At 44.9% G+C, this 27,191-nt stretch overlaps 1 protein-coding gene and 1 long non-coding RNA gene across 4 annotated transcripts in view; both read left to right on the forward strand.

Moving 5' to 3' along the window:
* The window catches only part of LOC148128374 (uncharacterized), a 452,998-nt gene that overhangs the window by 401,958 nt on the left and 23,849 nt on the right, over nucleotides 1–27,191 (forward strand). The window lies entirely within an intron of this gene.
* LOC148128375 (uncharacterized) lies at nucleotides 11,012–26,466 on the forward strand. Of its 3 annotated transcripts, none has more exons than XM_087922650.1 (4): nucleotides 11,012–11,119; nucleotides 18,871–18,953; nucleotides 23,354–23,508; nucleotides 26,279–26,466. In XM_087922650.1, exons 1-4 carry the CDS (start codon nucleotides 11,098–11,100, stop codon nucleotides 26,334–26,336), a joined length of 318 nt encoding a protein of 105 aa, XP_087778776.1. In that variant the 5' UTR covers nucleotides 11,012–11,097; the 3' UTR covers nucleotides 26,337–26,466. The 3 variants fall into 3 exon arrangements, with proteins under 3 accessions (XP_087778776.1, XP_087778774.1, XP_087778775.1); XM_087922648.1 differs by having other exon boundaries at nucleotides 23,354–23,467; XM_087922649.1 differs by having other exon boundaries at nucleotides 23,354–23,467; nucleotides 26,297–26,466.

Genomic DNA, 27,191 nt, shown 5'->3' on the forward strand with positions numbered 1-27,191 from the left:
ATCACTGGAGGTTGGTAAGAAGAAATTGGACTTTCATTTGTCTGGAATGGTGTCAGGTCTCCTGTTTGATCACCGGGCTGGACTAGAAGACCTCCGATGTCCCTTCCAACTCTTGACCCAGGTTCAGAAGTAGCTTGAGCGACAGGTGACCAGCATGTTGGAAGGATTAAAAGGAGCACAGCGGATCTACCTCTTCTCTTTATCCCACCTCAGGTAGGGTGTCTGTGACCTATCCTTGAGAATCAAAGAGGGAACAGGCTGAACTCTTGTTAGGATCAGCGGGTGATCGAGCAGATCTCGTCCTGTTCAGGGACAGGGCACTGCCAGGTGTAAATGTCGGAGGCGGGTGGGGTCCAGAGGTGGCTGGCGAAATGGAAGCAGGCACAATTCAGTTAGTGACTGTTCAAAATGAATTGAATGGAATGGAACTGAAAGAGGAGACTAGAGAGAGAAAGAGCAAGAAGAGAGGAGAGGAGAGGAGAAGAGAAGGAGAAAGAGTAGAATAGAACAGAAGAAAAGAATAGAATAGGAGAATAAATAGAATAGAATAGAATAGAATACAATAGAATAGGAGAGGAGAGGAGAGGAGAGGAGAGAACAGAACAGAATAAGGAATAAGGAATAAGGAATGAATAGAATAGAATAGAATAGAATAGAATAGAATAGAATAGAATAGAATAGAATAGAATAGAATAGAATTGGAGAGGAGAGGAAAGGAGAGGAGAGGAGAGAACAGAACAGAACAGAACAGAACAGAAAAAGGAATAAGGAATAAGGAATAAGGAATAAGGAATAGAATAGAATAGAATAGAATAGAATAGAATAGAATAGAATAGAATAGAATAGAATATCAGGATGAAGAATAGAATGGAAAATAGAATAGAATAGAATAGAATAGAATAGAATAGAATAGAATAGAATAGAATAGAATAGAATAGAATAGAATAGAATTCAATTCTTTATTGGCCAAGTGCGATTGGACACACAAGGAAATTGTCTTCGGTGCATAAGCTCTCAGTGTACACAAAAGATAGGATAAATCCTGATCACGGCCATCCTAATTACAATCATCATGAATCGTAAGATACAACACTTAGTGATAGCCAGGTTACACTAGCTATGAACAAATCCTCGCAGTTATGGCCATTGCAGCAAGCCCACAGTCAAAATTTGGAAACTTCACCATGGCCCATACAGGTGGTCCTCAAGTTATGGCCAAAATAAAGCCCCAAATTTCTTTTGCCAAATGAGACAGTTGTTAAGAGAGTTTGTCCTTCTTTTGCCACCTCTCTTGGCATGGCCGTTAAGGGAATCCCTGCAGTTGTTAAGTTACCATTCGAAGTTACAACGGTGCCGAAAAAAGTGACTTATGACCCTTTTTCAGACTTACAACCATTGCAGCCTCCCCATGGGTCACGTGATCAAAATTTGGACACATGGCAGCTGACTCGTGTTTACGACTGTGGCCATGTTCCGGGGGTCACGTGATTCCCCTTTGAAGACCTTTTGACAAGCCAAGTCCATGGGTGAAGCCAGATTCACTGAACGACTGTGTTAATAACGTAACAGCCACAGCAATTCACTTAACAACCGGGGCACGAAACATTGTAAAATGGGGCAAGCTCATTTAACAACTGTTTCACTTAGCAAGAGAAACATTCGGGCTCAACGGCGGTTGTAACGCAAGGACCACCTGCATACAGCAGCTGGGTTCTCTCTCAGAATGGCATTTGGGGAGGAGGCCTCGGTGACTCATCTGTCCAGATGTTCAGGATATGAAACGCCATCATGCAGGGAGCCACCGTGGAGCTCCTGACCACAAGGAACACGACTGCCAAGAACCAAGGAAAAGGGCACTTTTGGGCAGTTGTGGAAGGCAAAAATTTTTTTTACTACCAGTTCTGTGGGTGTGTCTTGATGGGCAAGGTGTGGCTTGGTGGGCGTGGCTTGGTGGGCGTGGCAGGGGAAGGATATACTACAAAATCTCCATTCCCTCTCCACCCCTCTAACCTGCTTTCCAGCTCCCTTCTCCTGTGCAGGGCAACCAAAAGAGACCCAGCCGATCAGCTGGGACTCGATGAGAGGCAGAGAAGAGATGGGGTTGGCGGGGCCAGTCAGAGGCGGGATTTGCAGGTTCTCCGAACTACTCAAAATTTACGCTACCGGTTCTCTAGAACCGGTCAGAACCGGCTGCATACCACCTCTGCTTTTGGGATTTAAGAAAGGAATTCAGGATTCTCGGCTCGTGGGGGACCCCAGCAGAGTAAGAACCGGTGGCAAAAATATTTGAATCCCACCACTGGAAAAGTTATATATACCACTGCACACAAGTCTCCTCTTAAAATCCTCCAGTGGTGGTCCCACCCACGATATCTGAATGCAAGCTGTTCCACTGGTTAATTTTCCTCACTATCAGAAAGTTTCTCCTTAATTCCAGGTCGCTTCTCTCCTTGATCAGTTTCCATCCTTATTGCTTCTTCGTCCTGCCTTCTGGTGCTTTGGAAAATAATTGGAACCCCTTTTCTTTGGGGCAGCCCCTCAAATACTGGAATGCTGCTATCCTGCCCTAGTCGCCCAAGTCCTTTTTTTTCTCCAGACTAGCCACACCCAAATCCTCCAACCATTCTTCTATATGTTTTGGTCTCCAGGCCTTTGGTCATCTTAGTTGCTCTTCTCTGCACTTTTTTTTTCCTCCAAAAGCCTCAAGACCTTTTAAGTAGTCTGGTGTCCAAAATTGGTTGAGGTACTCCAGGTGTGGCCTTACTAGGGTTTTATGAAGCCACACTAATACTTCGCCTGATTTTGATTCTATGCCTCTGTTTATACAACCACATTACTATAGGTAAGGCCACACTTGGAATCCTGCATCCAGTTTTGGTCGCCACGATGTAAAAAATAAATGTTGAGACACTAGAAAGAGTGCAGAGAAGAGCCACTGAGGTGATTAGGGGACTGGAGGCTGAAACATATAAAGAACAGTTGCTGGATTGGGTATGTCCGGATTAATGAAAAGAAGAAACGAGGGTTGACAGGATATCCGTCTTCCAATATCTCAGGGGCTGCCCCAAAGAAGAGGGAGTCAAGCTATTCTCCAAAGCCCCTGAAGGCAGGACAAGAAGCAATAAGGATGGAAATCTCCTAATCAAGGAGAGAAGCAACCTAGAACTGAGGAGGAATTTCCTGACTGAGAGAACAATTAATCAGTGGAACTACTTGACTCCAGAAGTTGTAAAATGCTCCAACACTGGCAGTTATTAAGAAGAGATTGGATAACTATTTGTCTGAAATGGTTTAGGGTTTCCTGCCTGAGCAAGGGTTGGACTAGAAGACCTCCAAGGTCCCTTCCAACCCTGTTATCATATCCTATCCTATCCCTATACCTGTTACCATTCCATCCCATCCGTTTTTATTCTATTCTATTCTAATTCTAATTCTTCTATTCTGTTCTATTCTATTCTATTCTCTTCTATTCTCTTCTATTCTATTCTCTATTCTTCTCTATTCTGTTCTATTCTATTCTAATTCTAATCTATTCTAATTCTATCCTATCCTATTTTAATTCTATTCTAATTCTATTCTTCTATTCTTCTCTCTTCTCTTCTAATTCTAGTCTAGTCTAGTCAGGTCTAGTCTAGTCTATTTTATCTTCTCTTCTCTTTTCCTCTCCTCTTCTTCAGTACACTGTATTCTGTTCTATTCTATTCTGTTCTATTCTTTTCTGTTCTATTCTATTTGTTCTACTATTCTATTCTATTATTTTATCCTATCCTATCCTATCTCCTATCCTATCCTTCTATTCTATTCTATTCTATTCTATTCTATTCTATTCTATTCTATTCTATTCTATTCTATTCTAATTCTAATCTAATCTAATTCTATCCTATCCTATTCTAATTCTATTCTAATAATTCTATTCTTCCATTATTCTCTCTTCTCTTCTCTTCTCTTCTCTTCTCTTCTCTTCTAATTCTATTCTAGTCTAGTCTAGTCTATTTTATCTTCTCTTCTCTTTTCCTCTCCTCTCCTCTCCTCTCCTCTCCTCTCCTCCAGTACATTGTATTCTGTTCTATTCTATTCTATTCCATTCTGTTCTATTCTATTTGTTCTACTATTCTATTATTTTATCCTATCCTATCCTATCCTATCCTATCCTATCCTATCTATTCTATTCTATTCTATTCTATTCTATTCTATTCTATTCTATTCTATTCTATTCTGGCAGAGTCTCTATTGTTACCTGATCGACAGAGGAAGGGGAGGTGGTGGGCCCTTGATGTCAACCGAGGGGGCAATAAAAGGATGGCCCCACCCAGGCAGCCTTTGTGGAGAATGCAAAAGGTCACTGGAGCCATTCCCCTTATTTCAGCGAGCTGGAAGCCCCCCACCCCCCCACCCCAAATCTTCCCCCGGACCTGTTGCTAGCAGCTTTTCTCTCCGGCCCCACCCCGATGGGAGGAGACTCTTATTCTGAAAGCCAGGCTCCGTCTATGATGTCATTGTCCCTTTGCCATATACCAGGGAGAGGGTGGGCAGCTGGCAGCTGATTGGCTCGCATAAAACGGGGAGGGGGGGGAAGGAGGCAAAAAGGCCCAACTCTCTCACAGTCAGCCCCCCCCCCCAAAACCCCTCCCAGCTGTCTTTCTCGTAGACTATAAAAAGAGGGTCTCCCAGCTCGGGCTGCTTTCTGGAAAATCCCCCTGGCAGCAGAGGCTGACTTTTGAGGGACAGGTGAGAAGGTGACTTTCTTTCTAATCCCAGCAGGGGGGCAGGAGGGAAGGAGGGAAGGAAGGAAGGGAATACGAGGAAAAGAAAAGAAGGTGTGAAAGGGGAAAGGAGGGAGGGAAGGAAGGAAGGAAACAGAAGAAAGAGGAGGGAAGGTGTGTGAAAGGGAGAAGGAAGGGGTGAATGGTGGAAGGAAGGAAAGAAGGAAGGAAGGAAATACAAGGAAAAGAAAGGAAGGTGTGAAAGGGGAAAGGAGGGAGGGGAGGAAGGAGAAAAACACAAGAAAGAGGAAGGAAGATATGTGAACGGGAGAAGGAAGGGGTGAATGGTGGAAAGAAAGAAATACAAGGAAAAAGAAGGAAGGTCTGAAAGGAGAAAGGGAGGAAATACAAGGAAAAGAAAGGAATGTGTGAAAGGGGAAAGGAGGGAGGGAAGGAAGGAAGAAAACAGAAGAAAGAGGAAGGAAGGTATGTGAACGGGAGAAGGAAGGGGTGAATGGTGGAAGGAGGGAAGGAAGGAAAGAACGAAATACAAGGGAAAAGAAGGAAGGTATGGAAGGAGAAAGGAAGGAAATAGAAGGAAAAGAAAGGAATGTGTGAAAGGGGAAAGGAGGGAAGGAAGAAAATGCAAGAAAGAGGAAAGAATGTATGTGAAAGGGAGAAGGAAGGGTTGAATGGTGGAAGGAAGAAAAGAAAGAAATACAAGGAAAAAGAAGGAAGGTCTGAAAGGAGGAAGGAAGGAAGGGGAAAGGAAGGGAATACGAGAAAAAGGAAGGAAGGTATGAAAGGGGGAAAGAAGGAAGGAGGAACAGAAGGAGGGAAGGAAGGGAGGAAATACAAGAAAAAGGAAGGAAGATGTGTGAAAGGGGGAAGGAAGGAAGGATCGTTTTCCAACCCAACCAAAACAAGTTCTTTAGTGGCCGGGTAAATAGCAGCGTGATATTTGGGAGGGGTGTGTGTGAATTTGTGTATGCATTGTTGTTTAACCAGAGTCCCCAAACCCCAACAAGGCCTGAAGCTGAAGTGAAAGAATCACGTTTCACTTGAGAGCCAGCCTTTCCCCCCCCCCCCGTCCCCCCAAAATTGGTGGGATGACCAAAACACCTGAGAAGAGTTGTTCCTTCCCACCCAGGGAAAAACCTACTTGGAGCACCTGAGATTTCTTTCGAGGGTCTCCCTTCAGATTAACATTTGGTGGCTGATTTTGGGACAAGTTGAGTTGGCGTCCTAGGTTGGATTAGCCCCAGTGGTGGGATTCAGACGGTTTGCACCGGTTCCCAGGAACCGGTGCGTGAACTTCCTGAGCAGTTTGGTGAACTGGTTGTTGGAAGACAACCGGTTGTAAAATTATTTGAATCCCACCACCGACTAGCACCCCCGCCTTCCACCCTTGCCCCCTCCCTCCTGGGGCAAACCTGACATCTCCCCGCCGCATGGCTTGTCCCACTTGGCTCCCAGGGTCTCAAGGGAACCTTTGAATTAAATGGGTTTAATAATGTCGTTGAATTAACCTAGCCCGGGGTTTCCAAACCAGACGAGCCTTCTTGCGTCACCTTTTTGCTTTCTACCTAACTCAGTCTGACAACGAAGAGCACCAAATTGGAAGATTTGGGTTGCAACTGCCCTAGGCATTCCTGGCTCCCAGCTCCCCCCTCAAAAAGAGCCATTTGTCCAGGATGCAATAAAGCTTCCTGTCTTGGGCAGGGGTTGGACTAGAAGATCTCTGAGGTCCCTTCCATCCCTAGGGTTTTATGATTTATGTGCTGGGTCTTTTGAAGAGAATCTCTCTCTCTCTCTCTCTCTCCCTCTCTTCCTCTCTCTCTCTCTCTCACACACACACTTTTCCCACTCGTCCCTTTTTCTCCCTCTTTCTTTCTCCCTCTTTCTCTCTCTCTTTCTCTTTTCTCTCTCACTCACACTTTCTCTCTTTCACTTTCTTCACCTCTCTTTCTTTCTCCTTCTTTCTTTCTCCCTATCTCTCTCTTGCTCTCGCTCTTCCTCTCTCTCACACACACTTTCTCTCTTTCTCCCCCTCTCTTTCTCCCTCTTTCTCACCCTTTCTCTCTCCCTCTCTCTCTCACGCTCACGCACACTTTCTCCCGTTCACTTTCTCTGTCTCCCCTCGTTCTCCCTCTCTCTTTCTCCCTCTTTCCCTCTCTCTTTCTCTCTTTTAAAATCCCGGTTTCATTTTTTTTCCTTCATGAATCCATCCAGGCAAAGAAAGAAAACCTTTGTTTGGTTTGCAGAAAATTGGGCCATTGAAGTGTCTGCGTGTACACTCCTCGGTACACACAGATGTATATACAGGTAGTCCTCGACTTAGGACCATCCTTGAGCCCAAACTTTATGTTGCTAAGGGAGAAATGTGTGACAATGAGTTTTGCCCCATTTTGCGACTGATGGCGTTTGTTCAGCGAATCCCTGAAGTTGTTAAATTAGTCACAGGTTTGTTAAGTGAATCTGGCTTCCAGAGACAAATTGCCAAAGCATGCGAATTTTGATCAGGTGACGATCGTAAGTGTGAGGAAAAATCGTCATAATTTGCTTTTTTTTTCAATTCGAACAATCACTAAACGTTCGTGTCCGTTGTAAGTCAAGGATGAGCTGTATTGGACCGATATTTGTCATTGCCTTAGAGTCAAACTTTCCTCCCGCCTGACGCTAAGCTGCTCGGGTTTTAACTCGAGAGCTTTCCGCGTCCTTGCCCACCGCCCATCGTTTTACAAACCAGGATTAATTAAAACTAAGGAAAGGAATCGTCTTTCCTTCCAATCCACAGTTGTCCTGTCTCCTATTCCACATATTTAGCCTTCTCTTAAAATATCCCCCTTCCGAGAAAGCTAAAACTAATGGAAAACCAACACCTACCAATCAAAACAAAATGAAAAATCAGAATGAAACGGCTGAAGCCTCCCCACTCCCCCAAAAGGACCAGTAAAACTAATACCCAGTTATTAGACCCAGACAGTCAGATTTAAAGCTAATTTGGAAGAAACCAGGCAGTTTGCAAACCACCTTCTAACTAGAAAAAAGTCCTGTTTCTCCAGCACAAAGAAGAGAAAAGATGAAAATTACCCGGTTGTGTCCTGTGCTCCTACTCCGAGAATCTTGGATAGGAATAGATTTGATTTATTTATTATTTGCCAATCGCTTACAAGAGAATAGGTATAAGAATAACATAGATACAGCAGTTCTCGCCTTCACGGCCACAATTGGGACCCAGGATTTCTGCTGCTAAGCAAGGAGGTTCTCAAGTGAGTTGCGACTGGTTTTTACGGTCTTTTTTGTTTTGTTTTGTTTTGCAACGGTTCTGACTGCAGGAGGTTGTTAAGTGAATTTGGCTTTCTCCCCGTTGGCTCGGATTGTCAGGAAGCCAGCCGAGAATGGCACAAATCATAAGACATCATAATGCTGCAGCTGTCATATAATTATGTCAGTTGCCAAGGCCCCATATTTTAATCACGTGATGGTGGAGATACTGCAACGGTCGTAAATGCAAGGGCAGACTGGTCACAATTCACTGTTTTCAGTGCCACTGTAACTTTGAACGATGGCTGATCAAATGGTTGTTAGCCAAAGAGTCCCTATACTCATTGTTTTTAAAATAATATACGGAGTACAGATCGTGCTTGACTTACTTAAGTTCATTTAGCGACCATTCAAAGTTACGACAGCACCGAATAAAGTGACTTATGATCATTTTTCACACTTATGATGATTGTAGTTTATCGGGGGTTTTGTGGTTCTCTTTTGCGACCTTTTGATGAACAAAGTCAACGGGGAAGCCAGATTTGCTTAATGACCATGTTACTCATTGAACAACGGCAGTGGCTTAACAGATGCAGCAGAAGCAGTCATAAAACAGGACAAAACTCATTTGACAAATTTCTCACTCAGAGACCTAAATTCTGGGCTCAATAGTGGTCGTAAGTTAAGGACTACCTTTACTTGTCCCCCATATAGATTTACCTGCTTATCTAGTTTCCTTTTTCCGAATCTTCTTCTTTGCTGGATCTTCCATTGTGAAGCACGAAGGGGCAGTGACTTTTTTGTTTTTGTCTCCTAAGCTAAATTAAACTAAATCTTAAACGATGCCCTTTGAATTTAATTAATCAATTAAATGTGTAATTAACCACCTTAAAGAAATGAGCCATCCACATAGCATTTCCACAGACCCGAGTGTCTCCTCTAACCCCACCAGTGACAGCTGAGACTTATTTTATGGCCTTTAAAGTGTTTTTTCTATTAAAAAAAAAAAATTTCCATCCAAAGTGTTCCAGGAATCAGGAATAAGGTAAATAGAACTGCCCACCTACGTTTCAAACTGTTTACGTCTCCACTGAAGAGCGAGAGTCATAACGGAAGTCCCATTGCCGATACGTGTTGGCATTCTAATGATTTGCAAAGCCGTTTGGGGTTTATTGCCAAATGCAAATCTGCCCGTAACTAATCTATAATATCTTAATTAGCATAGACTTTCGGGGTGTCAATGATAAAGACGATTTAAGCAAAATATTTGGATGGGCAAGAAGAAGGAAAAAAAAGACAAAGGATTTCAGAATGTTTTAAATGGGACATTTCAGCACCCTGGACAACTCCCAGGGAGCCGTCTCTATGAAGCGGAGTAACTGCCCGATCTTTTCCATGGAATACAAAGCCCATCATCCTCAGAGAAGACAATCCCCAACTGGGATGACTGGAGGAAGGGATTAGGGACTTTTATTTCTGTATTTTAAGAGAAATTCATGCCCTCGACAATCAAACTGTTGTTTTTTTTATCAATGCAGAAAGTCCTTAACTTATGACCACAATTGAGCTGCAGCTTTCTGTTGTTAAGTGAGACATTGAGTGAGTTTGGCCCCATTCTATGACCTTTCTTGCCACAGTTGTTACAGGCATTAAATTAGCCACACCGTTGTTAAGTGAATCTGGCTTACTCCACGGACTTTGCTTTGTCAGAAGGTCGCAAAAGGGGATCACACAACCCCGGGACACACTACAACCATCGTAAATATGAGACAGTCACCAAATGCCTGAATTCAGATCCCGGGACCCCGGGGATGCTGCAGCGGTCGTAAGTGCGAGAAACGACCCTACGTCCCATTTTTTTTCATCCTCATTGTAACTTGGAATGGTCACTAAAGGAGCTGTTATGGCCAGGACACCTGTATTTTCTTTGGGGGGAGGGAATCTAAAAACAATGCTTGTCATCAAATGAGAATGACTGTGGTGGGGGGAGAGAAGGGAAAATATTTTAATTTATTGATAAAATTGATTAGCCGTCCATCGTACACTTTTGCAGAGCGCTCAGTTCTCCTGAAGTCTGGTTGGCTCCGATGCAGGGATGAGATGCAGGGATCAGTTGGTTTGAACCGGTTTGAGTGAACCGGATGTTAAATTTACACTGTGTCAACTAAAAAATAAAATACTCCTTTGGTCATTTTAGTTGCCATCAGAAAAGGAGTGGGGGAAAGCGGGGCATTCCTAAAATGCCTCAGATAATCGCCTTGGCAGCCCAAAGCTGTCGGCGCGCAAAAAAATATTACCGGAGAGCGTGATTGATGACTCTTGGTTATGGAGGTGGTCCGGGGCGGGGGGGATCAATTTTTTAAACAACCGGTTCTGTGGACGTGGCCAGGAAGGCAAAGAAACGGAGCCTTTGGGGTGGGGCACGCTCAGTTTAGGGGCCTTCTGGGCCTCAGGGAAGCCTCCTGGGGGGGGCGTTTTTTCTCTCAGGAAGCTTCCCTGGGGCCTAGAAGGCAAAAAAAATGGAGTGCAGGGGGGGGGCAGGCAAGGGGGATGCTGCAACAGCCTCCTTGGTCCATTTTTTGCCTTCCTGGGCCTTAAGGAAGCCTCCTGGACGAAGCAGCGAGGGGAATCCTGGCGCAGCTGATCATAGGAACAGCTGATCGTTGGGAGGGGGGAAAGAAATACCTTAAGGCGTGACTGGGTGGGGAAGAACGCAGTCGGCCATGTTGGGCGTGCGGGATAAGGACTGACTGGGTGGGGAGGGGAGGGGCAGGGCCAGCCAGGCCCACAATTTGCCGGTTCTCCAAACTGCGGAGAATCATAACAACCGGTTCTATAGAACCGGTCTGAACCGGTAGAATCCTGCCCCTGGAGGTGTCCCATTGGAGAATATGCATCCGGGTGGGTGGGAAGACCAGGGTCAAGAGGAAAATGAATTATTTATTTTAGTATCGGCTGCATCCAGGTAACATCAACATGGCCACTTCTAATAAAACATTTTTTTTTTACTCTGATAGACGCGGCTAGAGACTTATGATTTGAAGCGGTGCGTTTGTTGGAGCCTCGATACACTGAACCAGTGGTTGAATTGACCGGCTGGCCCAGCCTGATCCTCCCAGGAGTCTCGATGTGGGCCATTTTGGATGCAGGTAAGTGCAGGGTCCGTGCAGAGGCTCTTGGAGGGCAATAAATGGCCAAACTTCCAGTACTGGAAGTACTGGAAACGGACCTGTTTCCAGCTTCCAAAGGGCCTCTGGAGCCAGGGTGAGGCCATTTTTGCCCTCCAAGAGGCCTGAGGGAAGTCTATGGAGTCTGGAGAAAGCAAAAAATGGCCCTTCCGGAAGTTCCAGTAGGCCACGCCCACCATGGCCACACCCACCCAGCAACCAGACAGCGAACCTGTTGCTGGGATGTTTGAATCCCACCCATGCTTAGACATCTTCTGCGCCACTTAATATTTGCAAAAAACAGGAGGTCTGGTTAAATAATAATAGTAATACAGGCAAGTCCTCGATGTACGACCAAATTATGCCTGGAAATTTTGGGTTGCTAAGGAAAACCTTTGGTTAGGTGAGTTTGGCCCCATTGAACAACCTTCCCTGCCGCCGTTGTTAAGCGAATCGCTGCAGCTGTTTAAGTGAGCCACACCACTGATAAGTGAATCTGGATTTCCCAAAATCAACTTTGCTTGTCAGAAGGACTCCAAAGGGGATCAGGTGACACCAGGACTCTGCGACCGTCATAAATGTGAGTTCAGTTTCCAGGCGTCCGCATTTTGATCACGTGACCATGGGGGATGCTCCAATGGTCATAACTGTGAAAAATGGTTGTCAGTCACTTTTTTCGGTGCTGTTGTAACTTAGAACGGTCACTAAATGAACAGTTCTAAGTGGAGGACTACCTGTTAGAGATGTTGTTTATTTCTTGGTGTAACTGATTGATGTTGGCATCTTTCATTCCGGCTCTCCAATTGTTGTACAGGCAGTCCTCGACTTATGACCACAACTAAGGCCAGGATTTGTGTCACTGAGCAAGACAATTAAGTGAGTTTTGCCCCATTTTACTACCTGTGATGACCCAAAGGGGCGTGGCACAGAAGCAACAAAATCACAAAAATAGGTAAAGTCCCTTTAATTCCTCCAATTTGGCCCCCAATGTCCAGTTATCATCAGCTGGAGAAAAAAAACTCTCCCAAGAAAAGTCTTTAAAGGGAAGAAACCAAAGTACATATACATTATAAATAAAAACCAACACAAACCACAGCTGCAGCAATTAACGAGACAGGGCAGGATAAGGAATTGCAGACTTCAAAAGATAACGAAACACAGCCAGTTGGGAGGACGCCAGAATCCAGATAGGACTTGAAAAACAAAGATAATGCACGCTTTGCTTCCAGCAAGGTGCTGTGCGCAAACGCCCTTTTTTAAATCCTGCTTTCCCAGCTGCAGCTAATGAAGGGAATCAGGGCCGTTTCCTCCCCCATAAGCCATGCAACTGACATTGCTCCCTTCTCCGTTCCTCCCTGCGTGCCCTAGACTGAAGAGGGGTTGGGCCTGGGTCTTCCTCTGAAAGCCAGACTGTGCCCTTCCCCAGTTTCCTCCACAGCCACTGGAGCCACACTTCCACTTCGTATCAGCTGCTCAACCTTCCCCTCGGAATCAGATTCCAACAGGGGCACCACACCACCTTTCATGCCACCGCTGTTAAGCGAACCCTTGCAGTTGTTCAATTAGTACAATTAGTCCTCGACTTACAACCACAATGGAGCCCCCAAGTTTCCGCTGTAAAGTGAGACATTTAAGTGAGTTGTGCCCCGCTTTACGACCTTTTTTCCCCCCACCGTTGTTAGCTGGGTTCTGGTAACAGATGAGCTGCAGTTGGATCCAACCTCGACGGCCATCAGATAAATCCAGGATTACCTTGTGATTTGCCGGATCTTTGTGTTCCCTAAACGATGGCCTTGCCCTGGTCCATTTGAGGTCCATATGACTTCTGTAATCCCTGCAAAGGGACAATGAGGAGTCTCAACGGCCTTGGCTACGGGACCTTGATGCAGGCATGATCTCACCACTCCTAAATCCTTCCCACTCTTCCTCTCCATCTCTTCCATTCTTCAGTCAAGCAGAGAAATCAAGATAGAAAAACATAGGTTAGACAGTGTTACCACCAGAGGGATTCGTAACTGGCTGGCCAGCCTCACTCAACGTGTAGTCCTCAGTGGAATGGCATCTACAGCAGAGGCGTCAAAGTGAGGTACTAATACTGCTCTATAAAGCCTTAGTAAGACTGTACCAGTAGTAACTGCATCCTTTTTTGGGTCCCACACTATAAAAAAGATGTTGAGGCTCTAGAAAGGGTGCAGAGAAGAGCAACCAGGATGATCAGGGGACTGGAGACTAAAACATATGATGAACGGTTGCAGGAACTGGGCCTGGCTAGTCTAGGGAAGAGAAGGACCAGGGGAGACAGGATAGCAGCCTTCCAATATTTGAGGGGCTGCCCCAGAGAGGAGGAAGGGGTCAAGCTATTTTCCAAGCCACCTGAAGGCCAGACAAGGAATAATGGATGAAAACTGAACAAGGGGAAATTCAACCTGCAAATAAGGAGAAACTTTCTGACAGGGAGAACTATCAACACATGGAACAGAAGTTGCCCTCTGAAGTTGTGGGAGCTTCATCACTGGAGGCTTTCAAGAAGAGATTGGACTGTCCTTGGTCAGAAATGATGTAGGGTCTCCTGCTTAGGCGGGGGGTTGGACTAGATGACCTACAAGGTCCCTTCCAACTCTGATTATCTGTTATCTGTTAAGTCAAGGCCCGCAGGCCCGATCTCGCGGGGCCAACCTGGAAATATCAAGTGACCTGCCCACAGTGCCTCTTGCAGCTAAAACAGGCCCTGTGCCTCATTTTCACCCTCCATGGCCCCCTGCAGCACTCTGCTGGCCTGAAAAATGGGCTGAAAAACGGGCTGAAAATGGCCAAAAAACAATCCCAAAAGAGGCCGAAAACAGGCCACGCACCCTGTTTTAGCCAGCAGGGTGCTACAGGAGGCATCCGAACTAAATTTTTCTTAGTTCTTAGCTTTAAGTTGCTTCTCTCCTTGATTAGTTTCTACCCAAAGTTTTTTATTTTAGTTTTTTAAAAAAACCAAATCCATCTTTCAGTTATACAGTGTGTCAACTGGATACATATATCCTGTGCACGTATTAATATTTGTATACATTTCTTACTAAGTTTACATTCACATTACAACCTATTCATCACTATATATCATTATAACAATATCATTTAATTTCTTACTTTATTTTCCAACCATTTATAAAACAAATCCCAAATCATGTAATACTCCATTTCTTTTTGTTCTCTAATTGCCAATGTTAATGTAATGACCCAGGGCTTGGCACAAAAGCAATAAAGTCACAAAAGTAGGGAAAGTCCCTTTAATTCCTCCAATTTGGGCCCCAATGTCCAGTTATCATCAACTGGAGAAAAAAAACTCTCCCAAGAAAAGTCTTTAAAGGGAAGAAATTCAGTCCGAACCCAAAGTACATATACATTATAAATAAAAACCAACACAAACCACAGCTGAAGCAATGAACGAGACAGGGCAGGATAAGGAATTGCAGACTTCAAAAGATAACGAAACACACCCAGTTGGAAGGACGCCAGAAACATGAATGGTGTGTGGTCTACGGGGGAGGAATGGGCCCTGATCCCCTTCATGAGCTGCAGCTGTGAGGACTGTTTATAAGGACAAATTGCGCATGGGCCAACGCTGGAAGCAAAGCGTGAAATAATTCTAGTCTTTCAGTTCTTATCTGAGTTCTGGCATCCTTCCCAGTGTGTGTTTTTCGATATCTGTGGACGTCTTCAAGCCCTTATCCTGCCTTGTCTTATTAATTGCTTCAGCGTGGATTGTGTTGATTTTTCTATTTATATGTATTTTGAGTTTGAATGGAATTTCTTCCTTCTCGCAACTGTTTGTGGGGGAGTTTTTTTCTCCAGTCCATGATAATTGGACCTTTGAAGCCAAGTGGAAAGAATGAAAGGGACTTTACCTATTTTTGTGACTTTGTTGCTTTTGTATCCCACCCTGGGTCATCACACTTCCCTCCCCAAAGGTACAGGTAGTGCTCAATTTACAACCATTTGTTTAGTGACTGAAGTTGCAATGACACTGAAAACAGTTAAAACAATGACTGATGACCGTTTTTCACACTTATGACCGTTGCCGTATCCCTGTGGTCACATGATCAAAATTGAGACACTTGACAACTGACTCATGTTTATGACAGTTGCCACATCCCAGGGTAACGTGATCCCCTTTTGCGACCTCCTGCCCAGCAAAGTTCACAGGGGGAGCCTGTTTCACTTAACGACCGTGGTACTCATTTAGCAACGGCAACCCCAGAGATTAGAATGGCCCCCCTCACTAATACTCTTCCAAAAGGCACTGAAGACCTGGTTTTGCCAGCGGGCTGGGGGAACCCAGAGAGGGTTGGAGCCCTTCAAATGGCTAGTGTGATCTGCTGTCGCTGGGGCTCCTTTTTGGGGGGTTTTGGTTTTATTTTTTGGTTTTCCCAAATTTTGTTCTGTTTGTACTTTACTCATTTATGTGATTCTTTTTGTTAGTTTTTATTCTTTTAATATAGTTTTCCATTGTGTAAGCTACCTCAAGTCGCCATGGGCAAATAGGCGGCAATATAAATTAAATGAATAAATAAAATAAAATAAATAAAATGACGCACTTAAATAACAAGTATGGCAACAAAGGTTGCAAAATGGAGGGAAATTCACTTAAAAGCTGCCTTGCTTAGCGAGGGAACTATTGGGCTCAAATTGTGGCCGTTAAACCGAGGACGACGTGTACTTACGCCCTTGTTCCGAAAGTCAGACGGCCGCCTTTCCCGGTTGTGTGACCCCATTTCACGCGCTCGGCAACCAGCTCACACTTACGTCCATTTGCAGCATCCTACACTCACATGACCGTAGCTGACAACATTTTTGGCTGAAAGCCAGCATTGCTTTTGGCTTTCTCAACAACAACAACAACAAAAAACCCCACCTAGTAAACCATGGGTTTGCTTAATGACCACAGAATTCACTTAATGACCCCTGCAATAAAAAGGTTTTAAAATTGGGTCTGTCACGTGATGACCATCGTGACTTAGGACTATAATAGAAAGGCTCCATTTACGGTTCACACCCAATCGTTGTCACTTGTTCTCTTGAGCTGGGGTGTGTGAGATTCTGACAAATTGAGAATTCTGCCTTTCTGTCCTAGATTGATAGATAGATGGACCCACAACAGATGGATGGATGGATGGATGGATAGGAGAGATAAGGAGAGAGAAGTGGAAGGATCAAAGACAGACAGATGAGAGAGAAAAAAGGGAGAGAGAAGTATAGACAGACAGACAGACAGATGATATAGATAGATAGATAGATAGATAGATAGATAGATAGATAGATCATAGATAGATAGATAGATAGATAGATAGATAGATAGATAGATAGATCATAGATAGATAGATAGATAGATAGATAGATAGATAGATAGATAGATCATAGATAGATAGATAGATAGATAGATAGATAGATAGATAGATAGATAGATAGATAGATTTATTTGGATGGATGGGCGGACAGAGATATAGAGATGGATGGATGGATGGATGGATGGATGGATGGATGGATGGATGGATGGATGGACGGACAGACAGATGGACAGACAGACAGACAGACAGATGTCATCTAGAAAGAGATCAAAGTGGAGAGAGAGACAGACAGATAAGATGGATGGATGGATAAAATAGATGATAGCTCTACTGAAGAAAGAAAGAGAGAGAGAAAGAGAAACATGGTAGATAGATAGAAAAGATAGCTAGATCAAAATAAAGAGAGAGATGATAGACAGATAAATGGATAGATGGACGGAGGGATGGATGGATAAAAGATGATGATAGATAAATAGAAAGAGATTAGATAGATAGATAGATAGATAGATAGATAGATAGATAGACAGACAGACAGACAGACAGACAGACAGATGTCATCTAGAAAGAGAAAGAGAGAAAGAAAAACATGGTGGATAGATAGAAAAGATAGCTAGATCAAAATAGAGAGAGAGAGATAAATGATAGAGATAAACAGATGGATGGATGGAGGGATGGATAGATGTATGAAATAGAGGGATGAGATAAATAGAAAAAGGAATGAGATAAAGGAAGGAAGGAAGGAAGGAAGGAAGGAAGGAAGGAAGGAAGGAAGGAAGGAAGAAAGAAAGAAAGAAAGAAAGAAAGAAAGAAAGATAAAGACGGATCAATCCAAATGGCTAGACAGATCAAAATGGATAAATGAGGGTGGGTAGAAGGAGGGAGAGGGAGAGAGAGAGAGAGAGAGAGAGAAAGAGAGAGGACATTTTGTACTTCAACTTTTTTTAAAAAAATACCCTTTGCCGTGTTTGGACAAAAGGAGTCAGAAGGGGGCAGGGGGGGGAGAGCTCAGACTTCCGAGCAGTTTCAATGAAAGTCAAATGAATTCTTAGCGGCAAAACCCTAATTCAAGGCTTACGATGGAGTGCAGGCTTCCATTATGCCATGATTGGCCAGGCACATGCTTGTGCAAGGAGGGAAGGAGAAAAACCTTGTTAGAGACCCCCCTCCTCGGCTGTGAGAGCCGGTCACTCAGCTGGGCGTCCTTAAGGGGTGGAAATGCCTGGCTTCCAACAGGAGAATGACATTTGGGGGGCAGGCGGAGAAAGAGGGGGTGGAACTTTCCATGGGCCCTGCTGCCCTTCGTCCCACGAAGCAACAAATATTCCAGAGACAAGAACCGAGGCAGACCATTGTCCAGTCTTTCTGACAGCTTAGAATCTAAAACTTAGCACTGAAGGGAACTTCAAAGGTCATCTGGACTGGACTGGACTGGAATAGAACAGAACAGAACAGAACAACAGAACAGAATAGAATAGAACAGAACAGAACAGAATGAAGAAATAGAATGGAATGGAATGGGATAGGGTAGGGTAGGGTAGAATAGAATAGAATAGAATAGAATAGAATAGAATAGAATAGAATAGAATAGAAAATATGGAATGGATTGGAATGGAATGAAAGGAATGGGATAGAATAGAATAGAATAGAATAGAATAGAATAGAATAGAATAGAATAGAATAGAATAGAATATATGGATTGGATTGGATTGGATTGGAATGGAATGGAATGGGATAGGATAGGATAGGATAGGATAGGATAGGATAGGATAGGATAGGATAGGATAGGATAGAATAGAATAGAATATATGGATTGGATTGGATTGGAATGGAATGGAATGGGATAGGATAGGATAGGATAGGATAGGATAGAATAGAATAGAATAGAATAGAATATATGGATTGGATTGGATTGGATTGGATTGGAATGGAATGGAATGGGATAGGATAGGATAGGATAGAATAGGATAGGATAGGATAGGATAGAATAGAATAGAATAGAATAGAATAGAATAGCAGAGTTGGAAGGGACCTTGGAGGTCTTCTAGTCCAACCCCCTGCTTAAGCAGGAAACCCTACACCATTCCAGACCAATGGCTGTCCAATTACCCAGTTGGCATTTATGCCTAAAGCAGAACTAGAACTCCCTGTCTCCTGGGGCTGGGCCCAAAGTCTCCAGGCCACTTTCATGCCTACGGCAGGACTAAAACTCACGGTCTCCTGGTTTCTAGGCCAGTGTCTTACCCACCATACCAAACTGGCCCTACTGTTTTAAGGACAGGCTGGAGGAATTTGTAGTGTTGAGTCTAGAGTCAAGAACTGAAAGGGTCAAGAACTGCCACACGTTTCTCATTCTTATTTTATTGTTATTCCTTTCCGTTTATTCCCCAACCAGGTTCTGTTCAGGTTCCTCCGGAGAGGCCCCAGAGGAGGTGGACCAAGGAACGTTTTTCGATCGGCCACCAAAACCAGGCCCAGATACGAGGCGTGTAAGCTTTCAGATCTCTGGATTTTGCTGAAATGTAAGGGGGGGAAAAATATGAGCCGCAGTGGCGCAGTGGTTAAAGTGCAGTACTGCAGGGCTGCATCTGCTAACTGCCAGCTGCCTGCAATTTGGCAGTTTGAATCTCCCCAGGCTCAAAGGTTGACTCAGCCTTCCGTCCTTCCGAGGTGGGTAAAATGAGGACCCTGATTGTTGGGGGCAAGAGGCTGACACTGTAAACCCCTTAGAGAGAGCTGTAAAGCATCGTGAAATGGTATATAAGTCTATTTCTTTCTTTCTTTCTTTCCTTCCTTCCTTTCTTCCTTCCCTCCCTCCCTCTCTTTCTCTCTCAAGAGCCCTGATAACACACAGTGGTAAGAATGCAGCATTGCAGGCTGACTCTGTCCACTGCTAGCAGTTCGATCCTGACCGGCTCAAGGTGGACTCAGCCTCCCATCCTTCTAAGGTCGATAAAATGAGGATCCAGATTTTTGTGGGCAAGAGGTTGACTCTGTAAACCGCTTAGAGAGGGCTGTAGAAGCACTGTAAAGCGGTATGTAAGTCTCAAATGCTAAGTGGAATGGGAGGGAGGGAGGGAGGGAGAGAGGGAGGAAGGGAGGAAGGAAGGAAGAACAGTGGTGAGAATGCAGAATTGCAGGCTAACTCTGCCTACTGCCAGGAGTTTGATCCTGACCAGCTCAAGGTTGACTCAGCCTTCCATCCTTCTGAGGTCAGTAAAATGAGGACCCAGATTGTTGGGGGGCCATAGGCTGACTCTGTAAACCCCTTAGAGAGGGCTGTAAAGCACTATTTTGTCAATCGCTTACAAGATAATAGGCATAAGTATATACATAGTTATGAATACATGAAATGGGTACATATAAGGAAAATAAAAGAAACAATAGGACAGGGAGGGTAGGCATGTCAGTGCTCTTATGCACACCCCTTACAGACCTCTTAGGAAAGGGGTGAGGTCAATAGTAGACAGTCTAAGGTTAAAGTTTTGGGGGTTTGGGGAAGAAACCACAGAGTCAGGTAGAGTATTCCAGTCATTGACCACTCTGTTGCTGAAGTCCTATTTCCTGCCATCAAGTTTGGTGCAATTAACTTTGAGTTTGTATCTATTGTGTGCTCTTGTGTTGTTATGGTTGAAGCTGAAGTGTTCATTGACAGGTAGGACATTGCAATGTATGATTTTATATATGATACTTAGATCAGACCGAAGGCATCGTAGTTCTAGGTTTCAAGTCTGGTGGCATAAGGTATTCTGCAACGAGTAGAGGAGTGGAGAACTCTTCTTGTGGAAATATTTCTGGATTTTTCTCAACTGTGTTGATATCAGATACGTAATGTGGGTTCCAGACTGATGAGCTGTATTCGAGTATTGGTCTAGCAAATGTTTTGTATGCTCTAATTAGTAATGTGATATTACCAGAGAAAAGGCTAAGTCTTAAGTGCTATTGCTATATAAGATGCACAACATAATGGAAGAGTCGACCTGGGGAAGTGGGGGAGGGCGGTTGAGGATTTTTACTCTTGGGAGGGTTTTGTGAAGAGGCCTGAATTAGGCTTTCTTGCACATCAAAGAGGGTTGGACTAGATGACTGCTGGGGGTTCCTTCCAATGCCACACACTCCTAGGATTCTGCCACCCTGTGCCCTTCCAAATCAGGATTACATTGTAAGAAGGCTGCCGAAGCCTTCATTGACTGCTATTCACTCCCCCCTTGTGAAAAGAAAAACGTGAAGAAAAGCGATTTTTTTTTGTCCCCTTCGAGAGAAATATCGCCGCATTTTTCAGACAAAACCCCCAGCGATTCTTCCTTCATCAATGGGCTCCCTTTATTTTTTTTATTTTTTAAAAAATGACTCTTGGCTCTTCTTTCTCTCCCGACCCTCGCCAAAGCCCCCTTCATCCCTTTCTTCTTTTCCTACTCCTCCACCTTCTCTCTCTCTCTCTCTCTCTCTCTATCTATCTATCTATCTATCTATCTATATGCAGGTCTTGGCGTGTTCAGGTCTTTTCCCGTGTAAGATTGAGAGCATATATATATATTTTTAAAAGTTGAAAATTGTAGCCCGGAAAGGCTCAAATTGCTCTTTCAACAAAAGAGACCATCAAGAGCCTGTCAATAACCTGTCAAAAGGCCAGAGGGGGGAAACCAGCCCCCACCAACCCATTCCCCTGTTCCTTCCCTGCCTCCTCCCACTCCAGCATTTCGGCAAAGTGGCTGTGGCAAAGCAGCCGGGGCACTTTCGTGCAATTAAGCTCCACGCGCAACCTGGCCTCTCCGCTCAAATCGTCTTTGCTCTTTGTGGAACGAAGTCGGGGTGGGGGAAGCGCTCAGGGACGGGAAGGCCAGCCCCGTGCCCGCCCCCCCTCACACTTCCCTGCCCTGCTCTGCCAGCTCAGGGGGCAGACCCCAAAGAAAGGATGAGCAAGTGGCTAAGGTAGGTGTCCCTTCGCTGCCAGAAGCACCTGGATGACAAGGGAGGTACTAATACCGCTTTGTAAAGCCTTAGTAAGGTCACACCTGGAATACTACATCCAGTTTTGGTCCCCACACTATAAAAAAGAGGTTGAGACTCTAGAAAAAGTGCAGAGAAGAGCAACAAAGAGGATTAGGGGACTGGAGACTAAAACATATGAATAATGATTACAGGAACTGGGCCTGCCTAATCTAGGGAAGAGAAGGACCAGGGGATACAGGAGAGCAGTCTTCCAGTATTTGAGGGGCTGCCACAGAGAGGAGGAGGGGGTCAAGCTATTTTCCAAGGCACCTGAAGGCCAGACAAGGAACAATGGATGGAAACTGAACAAGTAGAGATTCAACGTGGAAATAAGGTGGAATTTCTGACAGGGAGAACAATCAACCCATGGAACAGAAGTTGCCCTCGGAAGTTGTGGGAGCTTCATCACTGGAGGCTTTTCAAGAGACCGGACTGCCACCTGTCAGAAATGGTGTAGGGCTAGGGGGTTGGACTAGATGACCTACAAGGTTCCTCTTCCAACTCTGTTCTATTCTGTTTATATGAAGATCGGTTGCAGGAACTGGGCCTGGCTAGTCTAGGGAAGAGAAGGACCAGGGGAGACAGGAGAGCGGTCTTCCAGTATTTGAGGGGCTGCCACAGAGAGGAGGGAAGGGGTCAAACTATTTATCAAAGCACCTGTAGGCCAGACAAAGAATAATGGATGGAAACTGAACAAGGAGAGAATCAACCAGGAAATAAGGAGACATTTTCTGACAGGGAGAACTATCAACCCATGGAACAGAAGTTGCCTTCGGAAGTTGTGGGAGCGTCATCACTTGAGACTTTCAAGAAGAGATTGGACTGCCATTTGTCAGAAATGGTGTAGGGTCTCCTGCTTGGGCGGGGAGTTGGACTAGATGACCTACAAGGTCCCTTCCAACAATGATTATCTGTTATCTGTTAAGTCAAGTGGAGGGGAGAACAGGAGTGCCTGCCCCATTGCCCCCCCACCAGCTTTCCCTCACTCAGGGAGCAAGGGGTGACCAAGGAGTAGAGCTTCTCCTCCCCCGAGTGAACCCCAGTTTATGTTCTCATTCGTCTTTGTTTCAGCGTAGACATGTGCAATCTCTTTGATATCCATGGGTCAATGACCCGCCTGTGGATATGTCAATTTCTCTCCCTCTTACTTGTGTACTCGTTTATCCATCTGCTGATTCATCCATCCATCGACTTAGATAGGTACCTACCCATTTAGCTACTTATAGACCCATCCGTCCATCCGCTCTGACCCGGCTCCCAAACACGACAAACCGTCTGACATGAACTCAAAGATTCCTTCATTAGGAGCGCCAGCAGCCCCGGGAAATAGTTTCTCTCTCTCGACGCAGGCTAACAAGTCCGTCTGGCAGGGAGATGAATAGTTAGTTGTCCCTGCGTTTTTCTCCCCAGAAGTAGGGCGGGGCTTCGCTAGCAGTGGAGATTCTTCCGTTCCAAGGACCGGCCCATAGATTTCCACTGCTCTCCTCTCCTCTGCCTTCTGCGCATCCACTTGTCAGGCACTGGATCCAGCTATTCCTCCTCTTCCTCATCAGCCACCTCCAGACCTGGGGGCCGTTGACTCTCCATCTGAGGGCTGACGGACGGCCCAGGCTCCACCTCCCTCCCTCCTTCCCTCCCTCCCTTCCTCCCTCCCTCTCTCTCTCTGCCAGCTCCATTTCCTCTTTCCCCACGGAGCTCCCAGGTTGCCCTGATGCTGACCTTGACTTCCACGCCTCCTCCTCCTCCTCCTCCTCCTCCTCCTCCTCCTCCTCCTCCTCCTCCTCCTCCTCCTCCTCCTCCGATTTGGCTGCTGGAGGGACTGGCAGCCGACAGGCCACAACATGAGGGTTTTAAGACACTCCGTATGTTGAAAATTGAGGTTTTTCTCTCCCCTCAGGTTTATCCAGCATGTTGGACGATCCCAAGTCAGCCGGTGTGGCCACTTTCATCATCCAGGAAGAATTTGATCGCTTTACAGGGTACTGGTGGTGTCCAATGTCTTGCCAAGAAGGTACGTGGTCCTGGCTGCCGCCTTCTCACCACTGAATTAAGGTCTGAATGATCCTCACCAACCCTGTCTAAACTACCCAGTAGGGCTGTGCAAGTATTCCCGACAGGCCACAACGGTCTCCATTCCATCCATCCATCCATCCATCCCTTTACCTTCCTAGGTAGCTCTCTCCCCATCAATTTGCTTACTTGCCTTCACGCGCAGCTGTCAGATCCTGTGAAGAATCCACTGCCTCATCTCAAGGGATCTGCTTCCTTCTTGAAGGTCCCTCTTGAGGCTTAGATCCCTGGATGGATAGATGGATGGACGGGCATCAGTTGTAGGATCTCAGAATCTCCTCCTTCCAACCTAAAGCTCATCATTCCCTTCCTTTGTAGGAAGCCGCAGCCTCACCTGGACGCTCCAAAGGACGCCCAACGGATGAAGACCTGGCCTGCTTCTGACTGGAAGACTAGTGATTTTGTTGTTGTGGTGTAAAAAAGCGACAACAAATCACAGCCTACCATCCAGCAGGGGCCCCACCTCTCAGTAGTCCACACCTGTTACCACGTCCTCCTCCTCCTCTTCTTCCTCCTCATCGTACTTTTCTATGCTTCCACATTGCAAGCTCAAGACGAAACACCGGGGCCCCTTTGGGCCGGTCCGTTCCCTTTCCCATACAGAACAGACTGTATACCGATACTCCTTGATGTACGACCACAACTGGGACCAGAATTTCAGGCGCGGTGGTTAAGTGAGTCATGCCCAGTTTTACAATCATCTTTTTTTTTTAAAAAAAAATATGATTAAAGAAATCACCGAAGTTGTTAAGGCAGCAGTTCGGACGGGTTCTGACGAACCGGACGTTAAAGTTGCATCTAGTTCACTGAACCGATATTTCAACCGACCGGCTGGCCCCGCCCACCCTACTCCACCCCTCGCCTCCCAGGGGCCCCCACAGAGCCCACTTTGGATGGAAGGTGCAGGGTCCACATGGAGGCTCTGGGAGGGGGCAAAAAATGGCCCTCCCCGGAAAACCGGAAGTCACAAAACGGGCCTGTTTTTGGCTTCCGAGGCCATTTTCGCCCTCCCGGAGGCCTGCGAGAAGCCTTTGGACTCTTGGGAGGGTGAAAAACCGTCCTCCCGCAGGCTCTGGAGGCCCACTGGAAGCCAGAAACAGGAAGTTCCAGTAGGACAGGTCCGCCGTGGCCACACCCACCCTACAACCGGGGAGCGAACCGGTTGGTGGGATTTTCGAATCCCGCCCCTGTGAGGAAGTCATAGAGTCATCCAACGGATCTGCCTTCCTTCACTGATTTGGCTCCTTCGAAGGTCAGCTGGGAAAAGGTCCCCAATGGTGATTCCCACGGTCCAGGATTCGGCACAGTGGTGGCCAGGCCCCCAAACTGTGATCGTGTGACCATGGGGAGGCTCCGATGGTGTCGGGTTTGAGGAACATGGCTTTTTTTTCCCCGCATGGTTGTTACTTTGGGCGTTCACTAAATGAATGGTTTGTTGAGTCAGGAGCGACCTAGGTCCTTTATTATAGAGGTAAGTTCTTTAATTGTTTCTAATTTTAGTCAATTTTTAATTCTAGAGTGATTTTTATATCCCTGTTTTTTATTGTATTGTAAGCTGCTTGGAGTTGCCCAAAACAACAAGATAGATGATAGATAGATGATTAGATAGATAGATAGATAGATAGATAGATAGATAGATAGATAGATAGATGATAGATAGATAATAGATAGACAGATAGATAGACAGAGATAGATAGAGATAGATAGATAGATGATAGACAGATAGATAGATACAATAGATAGATAATAGAGATAGATAGATAATAGATAGACAGAGATAGATGGGTAGGTAGGTAGATAGATAGATAGATAGATAGATAGATAGATAGATAGATAGATAGATAGATATGGATGGTTGGATGGATGGATGGATGGATGGATGGATAGATAGATCGACTGATGAGATGGATGGATGGATGGATGGATGGATGGATGGAAGGATAGATAGATAGATAGATAGATAGATAGATAGATAGATAGATAGATGAATAGATAGATAGATAGATAGATGAGATAGATGAGATAGATGGGTGGATGGATGGATGGATAGATCGACTGATGAGATAGATAGATGGATGGATGGATGGATAGAGAGAGAGACAGAGAGAGAGACAGAGAGAGAGACAGAGAGAGACAGAGTGAGAGAGTAAGAGAGTGAAAGATATGTAGATAATAGATGATAATAGGTAGGTAGGTAGATAATAGAGATAGATAGAAAGATAGATGATAGAGACAGGTCATAGAGAGAGATGGTACATAGATTCTAGATAGATAGATAGATAGATAGATAGATAGATAGATAGATAGATAGATATAGTTATTATAGATTACAGAAAGAGATGGTAGATAGATGATGATAGATAGATACAGACAAATAGATAGCAACGATAGATTGATAGATAGACAGATAGATAATGATAGGGATAGATTAGAGAAAGAGATGGTAGATAGATAATAGATGATGGGGGGCAGAGGGGGGGGAGAGAGATTCAGAAAGATGTTTATTTTTGTTTATTTCTCCAAAAACTCAATCTTGGCCCTTTTCTTTATCATTTTACTTTTTACCATCCAAATGGTACCACTTCAAGCACAGTCTGATTGCAGAAAAATCCTTTTTAATACCCATTTCATCCAGCGTCATAACTTTTAATGCTTTTTAGATGTTTTTATTAGAATGTGCACTTTGGTGAGGTCTTTTTGGATTTTGCTCTTCAATTTTTTCTTTCTTTTAATCCTTACAAATCTCTTTCAGGTTTTCTGGCTTTTTCAGGTTGGTTCTTTATCATTTTCCAAGAAAAAAGGATCATTGAAGATTGGATCACATTTTGAAAAAACATTCCACCACCGCCACCCCAGAAACAATAAAATAAACTTTAGCACCTTTCAGAATCTGTATTGACTCCCAGTCTGGAGTTCAAAATAAAATTAAATGAGATTGATCCTTTCGAATCTGTGGCAATCCTTTTGGTGAATGAATGAATGAATGAATGAATGAATGAATGCTGCTATATTTTTTTAATTAATCAGCCTGCAACTTCAAATGATAGGATGACATAAACCACAGTTTGTCAACTGGGTAATTTTCAAGTCTCTAATTTTCTGGCTGAATACAGAGACAGGCAGTTCAACCCTACAAAAGCTTCCATACAAAGTTACTTCATTGGATTGTATCAGGCATCCTCAAGGTATAACTCACAGTTATGCTGAGATTCACCTTATGCCCAATCTTTGCATTAATAGTTGCCTCCATAGTGTGAAGAGATGGTTATCTTCATCCCATAGCGATATACCAAAGGAAGACTCCAGCATGATGCTGGGATCCAGGCAAGAAGGCCCAGAAACTTCCTCTGCCCAACCAGAGGTCAATCAGAATTACAGATGTGACCACGTGACATGAACTACATCTCCCAAGAGACATTAACTACATTTCCCATGAAGCATTCCCTTAAGAGCAGTGGCCCCCAACCTTTTTTGTGCCACGGCCCGGTACCGGCATCACAAAATGATCCGCGGCCCAGTACCGGCATCAGCACGCACGACAAGGCAAGGCGAGCCGAGCGACCGGCCAGCCAGCCGTCCCCCGCTTCTCCCTGCCACCTTCAACTCCTCCTTTGTACCTTTTCGAATGGGCTTTGCTTCAGGACGGCTTCGGGACGGTCGCTTGG

This window comes from Pseudonaja textilis, chromosome 1 (genome assembly GCF_049901715.1).
Source record: "Pseudonaja textilis isolate UNSWEBS1 chromosome 1, rPseTex1.2, whole genome shotgun sequence".
Taxonomy (NCBI): Eukaryota; Metazoa; Chordata; class Lepidosauria; order Squamata; family Elapidae; genus Pseudonaja; species Pseudonaja textilis.

Excerpts from the sequence above, each read along its gene's own strand:
- LOC148128375 (XM_087922648.1), top strand. The coding sequence starts at position 11,098 with ATGTGGGCCATTTTGGATGCAG. Across the intron at positions 11,120-18,870 it reads GTGGGCCATTTTGGATGCAG|GTTCCTCCGGAGAGGCCCCA; the intron begins GTAAGTGCAGGG and ends GGTTCTGTTCAG. Across the intron at positions 23,468-26,278 it reads TCCAATGTCTTGCCAAGAAG|GTTTTCTGGCTTTTTCAGGT; the intron begins GTACGTGGTCCT and ends AATCTCTTTCAG.